Source organism: Ascidiella aspersa, chromosome 2 (assembly GCF_963924565.1).
Source record: "Ascidiella aspersa chromosome 2, kaAscAspe10.2, whole genome shotgun sequence".
Taxonomy (NCBI): domain Eukaryota; kingdom Metazoa; phylum Chordata; class Ascidiacea; order Phlebobranchia; family Ascidiidae; genus Ascidiella; species Ascidiella aspersa.
In genome coordinates, this window is record NC_139448.1 from 9,007,738 (window position 1) to 9,020,996 (window position 13,259).

Sequence of the window (13,259 nt, forward strand, 5' to 3'; positions counted from 1 at the left end):
TATGAAATGAAAAATATACCGCGTCTCCTGTGCGGGCAGTTTGATAAACACTTCTAAGGGTATAAAGCTTTTATGGACACAAGAAACGGTCGCATGACCCCAATGACACACGAGGCAATGTAAGGACACCCGGTATAAATAATTCGGCCGGAGTTGGCTTAAATATCCAAAGAAGAAGAATACACGGTATTGAAACGAAAATATCCCAACGTGTGATAAAACTTCCGCGAGTTAACCAAGTGACCATCGCATTTACATACACCGTATTCATTATCAAGGCACGCCCGAAAGTTGAAAACTCCTTCGCCCTTTGTTTTCACGCAAGGTTTATTGCACTGATTCTCAACCTTGTATGGCTTACGGCACCCCTCAAAATATTCAATAGATTTTTGGCACACCGACTGGAATTTTCGTTGAGTATTTTAATTAAATGTCATTATAAATGGAACTGGAACAACACAATCAACTTAAACATACAACTATTTGTGCATGATTAGAGACCCTTATAGCACATGACAAGGTAAAAGTCATTTGCTATAATGGTCTCTTATCATGCACAAATAGTTGCATTAGGAAGTTAACAAGATCGGATTTCTAAAAATTCTCAAATACCTATCGACACTCTTGAGCAGTGATTCCCAAACTGTGTGCCGCGGCACACTAGTGCGCTTCGAGAAATTGTCCAGTGTGCCGCGAAACTTTTTGTTAGTTTGTAAAATAAGTTATTTGTATTACCAATAGGCATACACGCGAGCATTTTAGACCTCAATACGCTATTCATTGCAAATTAATAATTTTAAGACATTTACATATAGGTTGTCGTGTCTTAAGGGCGATAGTGAAATTATTCTATTGTTGTTCTGGTAAAAGTGTGCCGCGAAAAATTAAGATTTTTTTAGTGTGCCGCGAGTCAAAAAAGTTTGGGAATCACTGCTCTTGAGCATTGGGAATGGCGCACCAAGGCACCGCGGCACCCCTTGTGAGAGCCACTGGTTTAGTGTGTTGCTAAAACGACGTTGGTTCAACTTTCGTTTTTTGTGGTATACGTATATTGATATATTTAGATATTTCCTGTGTATTGCGATTGCCTTAATACACACTTACGTTGTTGAGTCCCCGAATCCTTCGGTGTAGTTTAACGACTGCGTGGAAGCCCAACGTTTGAGGCCGTGGTACAGAATAGTTCCTCCTGAAATGAAAACGGAATCACAAATTTGTGGTAAAACGAATTCAATTAAGCCATTAAAGAAGTCTAGTAATCAAAAAGAAAGTAATGAGTACAAAATATTAACATTTATAGTATCATGATTTTTTTGATGCCCTTCAAAAAGGCACTCACAGAAATACGCCAAACTTGCATTGCAATATTCTGTGTCAACATATTTTTTTGAGTGATGTTTCACCCACTTTTTCGCTCTAGGGTGAAATACAACAGCCGGCAAGTTGTCTAAAATTACCAGCGAACTAACAAATTTGTATAGAAAACAATAGCTAAATATAGTGGGCTAAGCAATGCCATAAAGGGAGGCATGTATACCATAATTTTGAGGACGTTTTTCGCGGTGACGTTTACAAAATATATATTTGTGCAAAGCATCTTAACACCTTTTAAACGACATTTTTTATAAAACAATGAAATTTTTAATTAAACTAAAAGAAGGCAATAGAATTTTAACGATTTTTTTTTTCATGAAACAATAAAAAAGAAATAATTTAATAAAATAATGCAACATGCACCCTTAACGACATTGTTTTCATAAAACAATAATTTTTTTAATGTAATTAGAATAAAGCATTTTTGTAACTTGGTAATACAAGCCTTTCAAGCAATTCGTACCTAAAACATCTCCCGTTGAAGTTAAAATGTGGAAGTTGTTGGTCACCAAATCGAAAGTTGTCGAAATACCGTTCGGTTCTCTTGTGACGGTGGCGGGTCGCGTGAATGAGCACGTGACCAGGCCTCCCGCTGACGTCACTTTGCGGCTTTGGACTCCGTTCTGACGTCACAAAACAAACGCAAAGTTAGTTCCAGGGCAGAGTGTCATGAATCCGCGTTTACATTCCTCCTTTGTTTTCTTAAAATTTAAGCATAAAAAGATGGACAGCTGCTTTTCAAGAAGCAATGGCAAATCGGATACCCTCTTACAGATGGGATTTAAATTCCTATTTTTTTTAATTCTGCTACGGTTATAACGAATTTGTAACCTACAACAAAAATGACTTTGAATTACATGTTGTCGTAAAACAATTGCCAATTTAACAATAAAACACGGATACGTGTACTCGTAAAAGTTTTTCATCTTTAATTTTAAAGAACAATTTTATTTACTGTTGCGTTTTATCACAACGGGCCAATTTAATATACAGTATGCCCGCTGTAAAAGTTACGGCAATTTATAGCGCATATAAATCACTTAAGATTTTACAACAACTACACAAGTTTGCACCCGTTCAACTTTATTTATTTTATAACCTTTGAAAAAAAATATTTATTTTATTTGAAAAAATGTTTTGAAACGCTAGTTAGGAGCTAGCGTTTTACTGTAGAAGCCACCGTCCAATGTGGCAGCTCTTGTATAGTATGCATTAAGCGCAACTAGACGATTAACCTATGTAATACAAACAAACAAATAGAGATCCAAGCCGTGCGACTTTGCCCCGACCGCTGGCTCGTCGGGACTAATGTTTTATTCAAAGTCGCGAGATTCGGTTCCCACCAACACTTTACTTCCAGACCGCAGAAACACTCGCAAAGATAAGACCGCGACGCGATGCAAACACACCACGAGATTTACGAGAGCGGCGCGCGAAAGGCGCATAATCGCGCCCTGGTCGCCGCAAACGAGCGAGCTATCAAATTTTCATACGCCCGGGAGCTTTACCCACGACTTCCTGGCAGCTCGAAATTCCGACACAGGGAAGCACTGACCGTTAAAGTGGCTTCCACCTCCGGCTGACTGTACAATTGGCCAATTACGCCCGTTTTCAGCCCGCCGCTCGTGCAGTAGTACAGGTCGGCGTTGGCCATGCTGGGAAGGGTCGCAAAGGCCAGGGCCACGTAGCCTGACGTCACAGCGCTCATCTCGATGTCAAAGGTTCGCGAGGCGGCTTTCTGTCGAAACAAATGCGCCGAAAGGTTAGAAAAACAAACTGTCGACCGACCAATATTGGCCAGCCCGGGAAATTGAGTGCGGAACGGAAGCAGAAAGTTAGGTGTGGCACTTGTGAGGGAAATAACCTGGAAACCGTGTACGCGCTACAGTGAACAAAAAAATCTAGTCGCATTTTTTATATTTTAACTTTTTTATCGTTTTAGTAAAATAAAACGCTGTCATTAAACACTGTAAATACGGTCGTTTGTTTGCACAAAAAAGGTAATTATGAATTGTGAAATGCAGTACTCCGCATTATACAAACACAGAAAATTTTGAAAAAAATAAGTCGTTAGTAAAATAATATGCAGCGGATGCAATTGTGGATGCTAATTTTTCGAAATTTAATTCTGGTAAAACTCCATTGTTTGCGCACATTTTTTCTTATTATTTATCCTTTCAAGTATCATATTTTCGTTAATGTGATTAGGCTGTGCAAAAAAAAATAAATAAAAAACGTAGGCTATTTTAATTCATAAAGAAGAAAACAACTAACGCTTTAAAGACAATCCTAGTCAGGCAGTATCGCATGGGCGCGACCAAATCAACAATGTTGTTTTTTGTCCCTCACCCACATGTCAAATGACACGGAAACAGAGTGGAAAAAAGCTCGAATCATCAATGATTGAAAAGGCCGTGAAAAGACCCCTGATTATGTCTTGCTACCATAGGACTAAACAATTCGGACAAGCATAAAACATTAATTGTACTAACGTATTTCCAAGACACGAAAACGCAGTCAGCAGTTCCGGGCGTGCATCCCGCTTGACTTGTGTAGCACTTCTTCGTCACGTTACACCCGCTTAATATTCCGCTCCTGCAAGATGTAAACACTTGCATTAAAAAACGTAGCTTCAGCATTATGAAAGGTGCCAATCTTTTGCGTTCATTTGATTCCATTTGATAACGACACTAGTTGTAGCGACAGTTTTTAAATAATGTTAAAACCTTTGGCTGCCATTTCTAAACCAGGGAATAATTTCTCCGGACCGCAGCATGTTTTCTCAAACGTTTATTAAAATAAATGTTTGTTCCAATTATAATCGTACTTTCTGGCAAAATTTGCCTTTAGCCGTAAGGACAATTTTGTAATTTATACAATGCCTGGCAGCAACAGTATATTCAGGAAATGTTTTTTGTATGCTAAAACTAGTATTAATAAAAATTTAGGCTGGACCATAATTGTTTAAAGATTACTATGTATTTTGTTGAATATTTTTTGTGCTTCATTTGTTTAATCAAGTCAATTAAGTTCAACATGAATTTTACATCCTACCCGAGCTTTATTTCTTACAGTTGTCCGGCCCTCGACCGCCACTCCTTACAGTTGTGACCCTTGTGATGGAGTACAGTAAATATAGTATAAAGCCTATTATGTCCTGGTGCATATAACTGCTTCTAGGTATAATGTCCTTATTTTGGGACGGTGTACAAAGTGATATACTGCCACTTTGCAGTGCACGATATTTTTCTCTGAACATGTCGCAATCGCCTATTTTTAGCGTATTTCAGATGTGGGCTAACTGTGGTTTGACGACATATATTTTCTGTGGCTCGAGTGGCTAAATACTAATATTAATGTTCACTTGTTTCTCACTAGTTTTGATTTGCCCTCTGGTTGTGTTTGTATTGTTTTGCAAGTTGACTCTTTCGTTGTTTAAGTTGGCCGAACACTAACGCATTATTATGCTGCTTCTATTTGAAACACAGCAGCCTGGCAAAGTTTAAAAATCTAATAAAAAATTGAATTTAAATTGAATTTCAAACAAAACCGAAGGCGAATTTTAACATTTCATTCGCGCGGTGGCTTTAAAATAAACTGGGTCAAGTACAAATTTTAAATCGGGCGTGGACACGGCGCATTATAGGTTGGAGGTGCCGGTAATTACACGCTACTGCCGTTGTTTATGTTGTTGTGCACTTACGTAGCGTTGGCTGGAGGCGATGTGAACTGATAGGCCGCCGAACTTGCCCATCTGCTCCCGCCGTGGTACTGCATTTGTCCACCTGAAGAAAACCAAAAAATATTGATCGGCCCACCGCTATACGAATAGTAAAGGAGTAGCGACAAGTTAAAACACCAACAAGCGTATGAGGTTTTCGAAATGTTGCAAACAATGTATTTTGAAACGACTCCCAGTCAAGTCGCTTGCAAAATAACTTAAGCCCAAGTTAATTTATTGCGAAAAAGCAAGTCGAGTCCCATTCTAATCCATTGTTATATCAAGTCAGGTCATTTACATCAAACTAAAATGTCACATTACTAAGATTGGCCATCGTCCGATCCTGAGCGATATTTTAATTAACAAACTACCGTAACATTTAGCGACCAAACTATTTTACTAGAAACAAATTGACCAAAATTAATTTAATTAAGTCCAAAACAGTAATTTGTTTGAAAAGACTTAAGTCAAGCCACTTCAAGTCAGCTTCTTGGAAGATAGCATGTTGTTAAGAATCTCTAACAAACAAGATTGCTTGTTTTTGTCGGACGATACACGTCAGTCTCCTGCGTTATTTTTCCATTACTCATCCACCAAAAGTAAACTTCAATTTGTCGCCCAAAAGTCCCCCCGTAAGGGGATTTATTTTTTAACTTTTTAGACTACTCTTATTTGGCAAATACGTCGGTTTTATATTGATTTATGATGTCACCAAAATTACGGTGGAACATGACGCTTTTCTCAAAGGATAGCAACCTGTTGATTCGACTACAACTCTCACGACTATTTTCATTAAATCGAAACATCTAGCGTTACGTCAGTGGCATGTCTTTCCACTGCTATTTCTCCCTAGATATTGCCCTCTTATTTTGGGCCATTTTAATATCGGTTTACCACATCGCACGAAACAGGAATCTTGCAGGCGGCGCGCGATTACCTTTGTGACGTCACACAAGGATTTCGTTGCTCACTTACAAAACAAGTTGTTCCAATATAGCGGCAACAGTAAGCCAGTGTTGAGTGTTTGTAGCATGATGCACCGAGATAGCGCAGATAATGAAATGATAGTACTTGTTCATAGAATTTACCGCAGACCACCGAAAAAGTCTCGGAAATGGTGTAGGAGTTTCTCACTTATAAAAATAATTTTTCGCCCTACCAACAAACGCATCATCAGTTTCCTGATTCGTCCGATAAGATTTTCTTAAAATACATTTTCTATTTTGAATAAATTATTTCTGCTCCTAAAACCTGTTTTTGTTAATATTTGAAGTTTACCCCAAGGGCTGAATTATCATCGTCTTAAGAAAAATCAAATTTTTGTAAATGAGTGGAAAATTACCAGAACATCAACCACACATTAGTAGGCTAGCTTGTCCTTTTTGTGCTTTCCTTAAGATCAAGCCCAGTAAGTTAAGCGACGTCCCGGTTTCGCCGGAGCGCGTGAGTTCGAACCTCACAACAGACTCGTTGTTTTTCTATTCTGACATTGCGTGCACTACTGATTTCGGTAATCCTTCTCGAAGACATCAAGTTGTCCCTTGGTTAACTGGTGAATCTTGATAGGATGCCAAATCGGCGGATTTTAAATTATTCCGCGCGATTGGTCTGGTAATGCTGCGCAGTTGCGCACAGGTGATGTAGTCCTAACACCCTTACATACCTGAGACACTTCCGGACGCCAGGAGAACGTGGAAGCTCTCTGTTGAAAGGTCGAAGTTGATTCTTTCGCCAGCCGCGCTCACAACTCGACTGAAGTTGGCTTGTCTGGTGAAGGTGCACTCGGCAACTCCGCTGTTGGTGCTTGCTTGTTGCTCTGATACCGAGGCCTGAGTTACGAAAAAACTGTCTTTGAACTGGGAAACGGATACCTTTATTCAGACAGTGTTACCTAATGTTTTGGCAAAAAACACAGCGGCCCGAATAGGCGATACTGTGTCAATTAGAATCGAAAATAAACTTGCAAGATTGTTTTTTTGATAACAACTATAATTTTCTTTCTTAAATGTTGGAAAGTCTTGTTAACATCGATTTTCAAAAGCGATTTTATAATTTCGAAAATGCTGCGTTTCTAAACTACAACTGAGAAGCCAGTTCGTTGCCCCTGGATTTTTAAATATACCCGTTTCCAAAAGTAGGAAATAATGACCTATATATAAGCAATATTGATAAGGCTGCGCATGATTTTGATTTAATTAAAATGTCAATCGGAAAGTAAGATTTAAATGGCCATAACTACTCTTATTCCCCTAAATATGTCAAATTTGGGCTAATAATATACTATCAAGAGACGATTTTACTAAAAAGGTATAAAAGCTGTATGTCTCCATCAGTTTTTTTATAATATTTAAAGGCATGCAGTTTGTACTTTAAACTAACAAAGTAACGTTGTGCGTTCTACTGATTAACTTGAGTGTAGGATTAACTACAGGAACAAAAAGACCTACGCAGGTTCAAGACGTGACATTAGACATGCCGGTACATTTAAAAGCGTAGAAAGTTTCATCCAAAACTAGCTGTGTTGCTGTTTCGTCTTTTGGCTGATGAAAGTGCATGATACTGTTATGGCGTTAATTTTAGGACAATAACTTAAACGCTGTGTAATGTTGATGTTTGTCATGATTTGCTTCCGGACTTGTGGGCGTTGTCGAGATTGTGGAAATTCCAGTTAGATTACAGTGGATCTTGTGGCGTTTTGTTACGCAATTCCAAACAACTCCGTTTAAAATAAACCAAAGAAGGTTGGAATTTTAGGTAGCATATTATGGTTTAATCAATTAGCAAATGAAACAGTATAATACTTTTCCGTAAGAAACGTCTAATGTTTCATTTTAAAGTGGCAGTGCACTAACTGTAGGCATTGTATGATTGTATGTGTCCTAAATTTGGCAAATTCGGACAGCTGCAACATTTGATACAGACGAGTTGTTATGGGTTTACGATTTTAATAAATGCTTGTTTTGTTAATACTGAAAATACCAGCATAGCCTTGATCGGGATCTGATTTTCCACGTCATGTAGGCCTTTAATAAGCTGACTTAGTTTCTCATTTCCAAGATTATGACCTATACTTAAAGACTTATTAATGAAGTGTGCGACCCGCGTATACCCGCGTAAACATAAACAGCATTTTATACAAACACTCACAGCATTTTACAAGTGTTTGGAACATTTACTAGTTACTCACAGTAACTAGTTACTTACTACTAGTAACTAGTTACTTATATATAAAATTAACTATAGTTACTAATAATGTCATAGTGGATACCAATGCCAAGCCTATACACGCTCAAAATAATACATACCGCTAGAACTGAATCGGTGATGGGCATTTGTCTGAGTCCCTGAATCACCCCAGTTTTGAGGGACGTCCCGGTGCAGTAATACATGTCGGTCTTCTCCATTGTGGGGTTTGGGGCGAACCCAACCGCCATGTAGGTGGACCCTGAACCGGTTCCACCACTTAGCTCCATCGTGAAAGAGGAGCTGCTTTCATCCTGCGTATAGATTTTTTTTTTTTTAAAGATTTTTTTGGTTTGTCTGTTTAAAGTTTTATTTGAACGATATGATCCCAGAACTTGATTGCTGATCCGCTTATAGTTCCGCTTCTTTAAATTGAATATAAAAGTTGCTCACTGGGTCGCAAACATAACATTTTTGCAAATCTTAAGATAGCAAATTCTAAAAGGATAGAAACTTTATTTTTTTTTAGCATATTGGTTGTTTACGCAGTAAGAATATCAAAACCCATATAGAGGTAGGTATATCATTTCGAACCATTCCAATATCTCTTTATTGATTTTCAATGTACAAGTACAACAGATTCTTAATTTACAGCTGCAAGAATTTGGGTTAGGATTGGAATTATTGTCGTGTTTAAGTGATGAAATCAGGGGTAGAGTTAGGATAGGCTTGCCATACGTTTGGATTTTCTGGACAACATAGAATTTTTTAGTGGCTACCCTTGATGTCCGTGAGAGAATTTTAACCTTGACCAATACAGTTTATTAGAAAAAAAGAAAAGAGTTGCTTGGTTAAAATAAATTAAAGCAAAACTTAGTTCCATAGTACGATGTTGGTACCGCTACAAACTTTGTTTATCCTAAATATAATAAATGTGTCCGGAATTTTGCCTGTTAAAAAATGGCAACCTGAAGTTAGGGTATAGATAAAAGGTTGTTCAGATCTAAATCTGTCAGTTTAGGTATTCTTCTGATTTAGATATTACTCCGACTATCAAGTATTAGTCCTATTTTGGTTTTAATTTGAACTGTTTTCCGACGATGATTTCATTTTAGTTGTTTAATTTCGACGATGATTTCATTCTAATTTCGGCCTTGTTTCCGGAGTCAATTGAGAACCCTTTTATTAAAGCAATACCACTGAAATCGACTAACGTGGAAAATACTATTGTAGTGAACAAAAAACGGACTAAATTGTCTAATTGACGAAACAAATCTAACTAAAATAATGAAGATTTAACCCCAAACGAGCGGCCCACATAAATGTTTAAACACTTGCTTTAGTTTAAAGAGAAGCACTTATCTGGCCGGTATATTGAGTGCGTTCTCAGGTGGCAAATGAAGGAAACATCAATATTTAATATAGGCACATTGCTAAAGGTTAAAGATTTAAAGAAAGTTTGTTTAGGTTCGTAAGCTTGGCGAGCATTTTAAATATGTTATAATTGTTTGTTATGCTTAAAAAATTTAATTTGTGACGATATTTGGGCACTTATACCATTTCACTTCACAATGAGATATTGTTTTTCGGGCGATTTTGGAAGTTTTACCAATTGGTGTTATTCGTCAAAATGAGTCATTCCACCACTGGCCCACTGCGTATTACGCAGTCACTGTAATATTTACTATCGTGCGCAGAACAAAAACTTTCCCGCGAGTGACAAAAAAACTCGCAATTTCACGTTTTACTCGTTATGCGCAAATGCTTTTACGATGCCGCCAGACTGAATGCAAATTATGTCTATAGAAGGCCAGAGGACATCCGATTGTGGAAGAAGTAAAGTGACGTCGACAATAAAAATATTTTTGAGTTAAAAGTCGTGTGACGAGAAATAAACTCGTTGACTTTGCCGTTTCCATCATTGATTAAATTGAATCGAATTTGACACAAAGCGTAATTTGCGACATGTAAGGCAAAAAGTCCTTTGTAAACCACTCGCTACGACACTAAGTTACCTCAGTGTGTTCGTCAGGTCCAGAACAAATCGAATTTAGTACAAACCCACACAAAGCGATTACCTATAGGTCAAAGTATTCCAAGCATTATTTACTTCAACAAAGACGATTTTTTTGTTATCGAAGTAGCCTACCATTCTGTGCACCTATTTCGGAAAATCTGAAAATTTTTAAAATGACTAAACTAGTATAAAAAAAATCACGAAGATAGGTATGTCCGATAATATCGGATCGCAGCCGATCTTCGATGTCAAGTGGTAGATGGGTACTCGTCCAATGCTAGAGTGGTATCGGTGCCGATCCGATACTAAATTAATATAGGTGTTTAGGCTTGATTTGTCACCCAATGCAGCAACAAAAAAAAAATAGTGGGTTAACAGCTGATAGTAATTACATTTATTAAAACTACAGAACATTTTGACCTAATAACCTGAGAAAAATTATCCTTGAACGTTTTAATTTCAACTATTACGTTTAGAGATAGACCGATATATCGGTGTGCCGATAATATCGGCCGATATTTGGCTTCTACCGATATATCGGTATCGGTAAATGTAGGCCGATACTTTTGCCGATATTTTAGTACGAAAATATGATATAATTTTTCCTGTACAACAAATAACTTACCCATTTTTTGAATAAAAAAATTAAGTTTTAGCATCATGTCAAGGCAATATACAAAATAGTAGTTTAATAATTATTATAGGTATATAAGCAAAACGTTTTTTGGATTTTATTTTTAATTAATTCAAGTTTGGAAAAATTCTTAGGTATATAAAAAGTCGGTATCGGTTGACAAAATTGTAAAAAATCGGTTATCGTTATCGGTCCAAAAAAGTTATATCGGTCGATCTCTAATTACGTTGCTTGAGCATAGTTATCACGCCATTGGTATCAGATCGCATCGCGATATTTTTCCGCTATTTGATGTCGGATAAAAAAGTGTCGGACATTCCATCAAGAGAGAATCCCATTGCGATCAATCCGCGAAAAAGGATGTTACGCCCCCAGAGACTGATCAACTTGGACCAGTGGACCACCCTGGTCTACGTTAAATTTGTATGGCTTGAACATAAAACTGCACTGAAATTCATAGCCTTGTTAAGAATGGCCGAAGACACTGGAAATCTTGGACGACTTTAGCTTTATGACAGTAGAACTTTGTAGCGTTCTGCGTTACGTCCCTTAGCGTTATGGTAGTAGCATTGCGAATTATTTTCTTGATCCAGGGACGTGGCACCTCCCAAATAGCGAAACGGAAACACTCACCATGACTAGCAGAAGTCGCGTCTTAAATTGGCGCCAGGCCTTCGAACTACCGGTTCTACTGGCGCTGTCGCCAACGCAACGCAGGATATCGCTACACGTTTTGGTCCAGACGTGATAATTACCGCCCCGATTTGCTTTGCGGCGTTTCCACTTCGATCACCGCTCGAATGTTGTCATTTTCTGCTCGCCACGCCCGTTAAGCGGCAAGCCAAACCATTAGTTTGCCCGGCGTCGCGACTGGCTTTGCGCAAAGCCCGCAAATGCAATATTGAAATAATTAAAGTTCGGGCATTTGTATGAGCGCTTACATTCATCAAACTGCAACCCATTTGCCATGAAGCAGATACAAGTTGGTAATTCTTTCGGTTGTCAATTCCGCGAAAAAAAACCCATTTTATTTATTTTACGTTATTATTGTGATTTGTTTTCTGTATAAAGTTTATGAGTGCCAATACTTCAGCAGTGTAGTAATGTTCTTTTGAAGCAATGGTTCAAAAGAAAGCCATTTTATTTTGGGGGAGGTTTAGCATCTTCTATAAAAAACATCATCATGAAATATGCCGCAGTCCCACCATTGTCCAACTTTCTTATTATTAGATGTTTGTTAGAAATCGCCTCGCCCTTGAAATGAATTGATGACAATAAATCCGAATAAAAGCTTATACGCTTCAGACTGTTCTGAAATACAATTAAAGTCGGTATTTTGTTTATTTCGGGCGTGATTTGTTACATTTTGGAGCAGTTTGATTTTTTTCAAACGGTTTTCAAGTGTTTTTGTTTCGATTAGTTATAGGTTGTACTCCTGTGCGATTTTTGGCTTTCAAAAGGCAGTACAGCACTCAATACGCACATGCAGGATTTTTACCGGGTACCTTCGGAACGGTTATTACCGAAATCATGCGGTTGGCTCAACCAGGATTGTACAAGCCAGGCCAGGCTAGAAAAACAACTATAGGTTCTTAGCTTTAGTCTAATTTTACCCACACTCAGATGGCACCAAAAATTGCGTATAGGCAGTAGAAATAGTGGCACCATTAATAATGTATCGCGAAAGTTTTTGAAAGTAGAAGACCCGAGCGAAACAAAGCGAATCAAGTTCAGAGAGACGTTATACGCACCCAACTGTAGGAGAAGAAGTGGCAGGTGGCCTGGGTAGGCGAGCATCCGACGGGAAAACGCACGCAGGTTTTCGTGCTTCCGCACCCCTGGTCGCTCACGGCACGAACTTCACTCAAAACGGCACTCAACAAAAGCGCTGCAATGCCAGCGGAAAGCGTAGTTCGCTTCATATTGCGGTGTATTACGGTTAAATCTAAAATAGACAACATGTTGTGAAATGGCCTTTTCTTTTCGAATAATTGTCAAGTTCCAATTAAAGAGTATGACGTATAGCGCCAACAGAACAAAAAATAACGACAGTATTCATACAATTACATACCATAAGGGATAAGCATTTTATACCCTAAAAACTTAACACCGAAAAGGAGCATCTTTTGTTTTTCACCAAAACATCACTCTATCATTTGACGTGAAAGTAAAAGACAACGTTGATCGTTTACACATTGTTGAGCTCAACGGCCCAGTGCTGCACAAATTTTGTTTATTTAAAGCAAAATGCCGTGAAATAACAGTCGAAGGAATATTTTTTGATAGAAAATTGCCAATCACATCGGAAACACATATAATCTGAATCCGCT

General features: G+C 38.1%; 1 protein-coding gene across 1 annotated transcript in view; it reads right to left on the reverse strand.

The window, feature by feature from the left end:
- LOC146163459 (uncharacterized) overlaps nucleotides 1-12,858 on the reverse strand; it is a 36,637-nt gene extending 23,779 nt beyond the window's left edge. Inside the window, exons 1-8 of the mRNA XM_083381259.1 lie at nucleotides 12,681-12,858; nucleotides 8,401-8,592; nucleotides 6,759-6,924; nucleotides 5,078-5,159; nucleotides 3,867-3,969; nucleotides 2,930-3,112; nucleotides 1,838-1,997; nucleotides 1,105-1,189 (exon numbers count right to left, since the gene is read on the reverse strand). Of these exons, the coding sequence (XP_083237385.1) occupies nucleotides 1,105-1,189; nucleotides 1,838-1,997; nucleotides 2,930-3,112; nucleotides 3,867-3,969; nucleotides 5,078-5,159; nucleotides 6,759-6,924; nucleotides 8,401-8,592; nucleotides 12,681-12,851 (1,142 nt within the window). The 5' untranslated portion in view covers nucleotides 12,852-12,858. The remainder of the gene's footprint in view (nucleotides 1-1,104; nucleotides 1,190-1,837; nucleotides 1,998-2,929; nucleotides 3,113-3,866; nucleotides 3,970-5,077; nucleotides 5,160-6,758; nucleotides 6,925-8,400; nucleotides 8,593-12,680) is intronic.
- Between the last annotated feature and the right edge of the window lie 401 nt (nucleotides 12,859-13,259).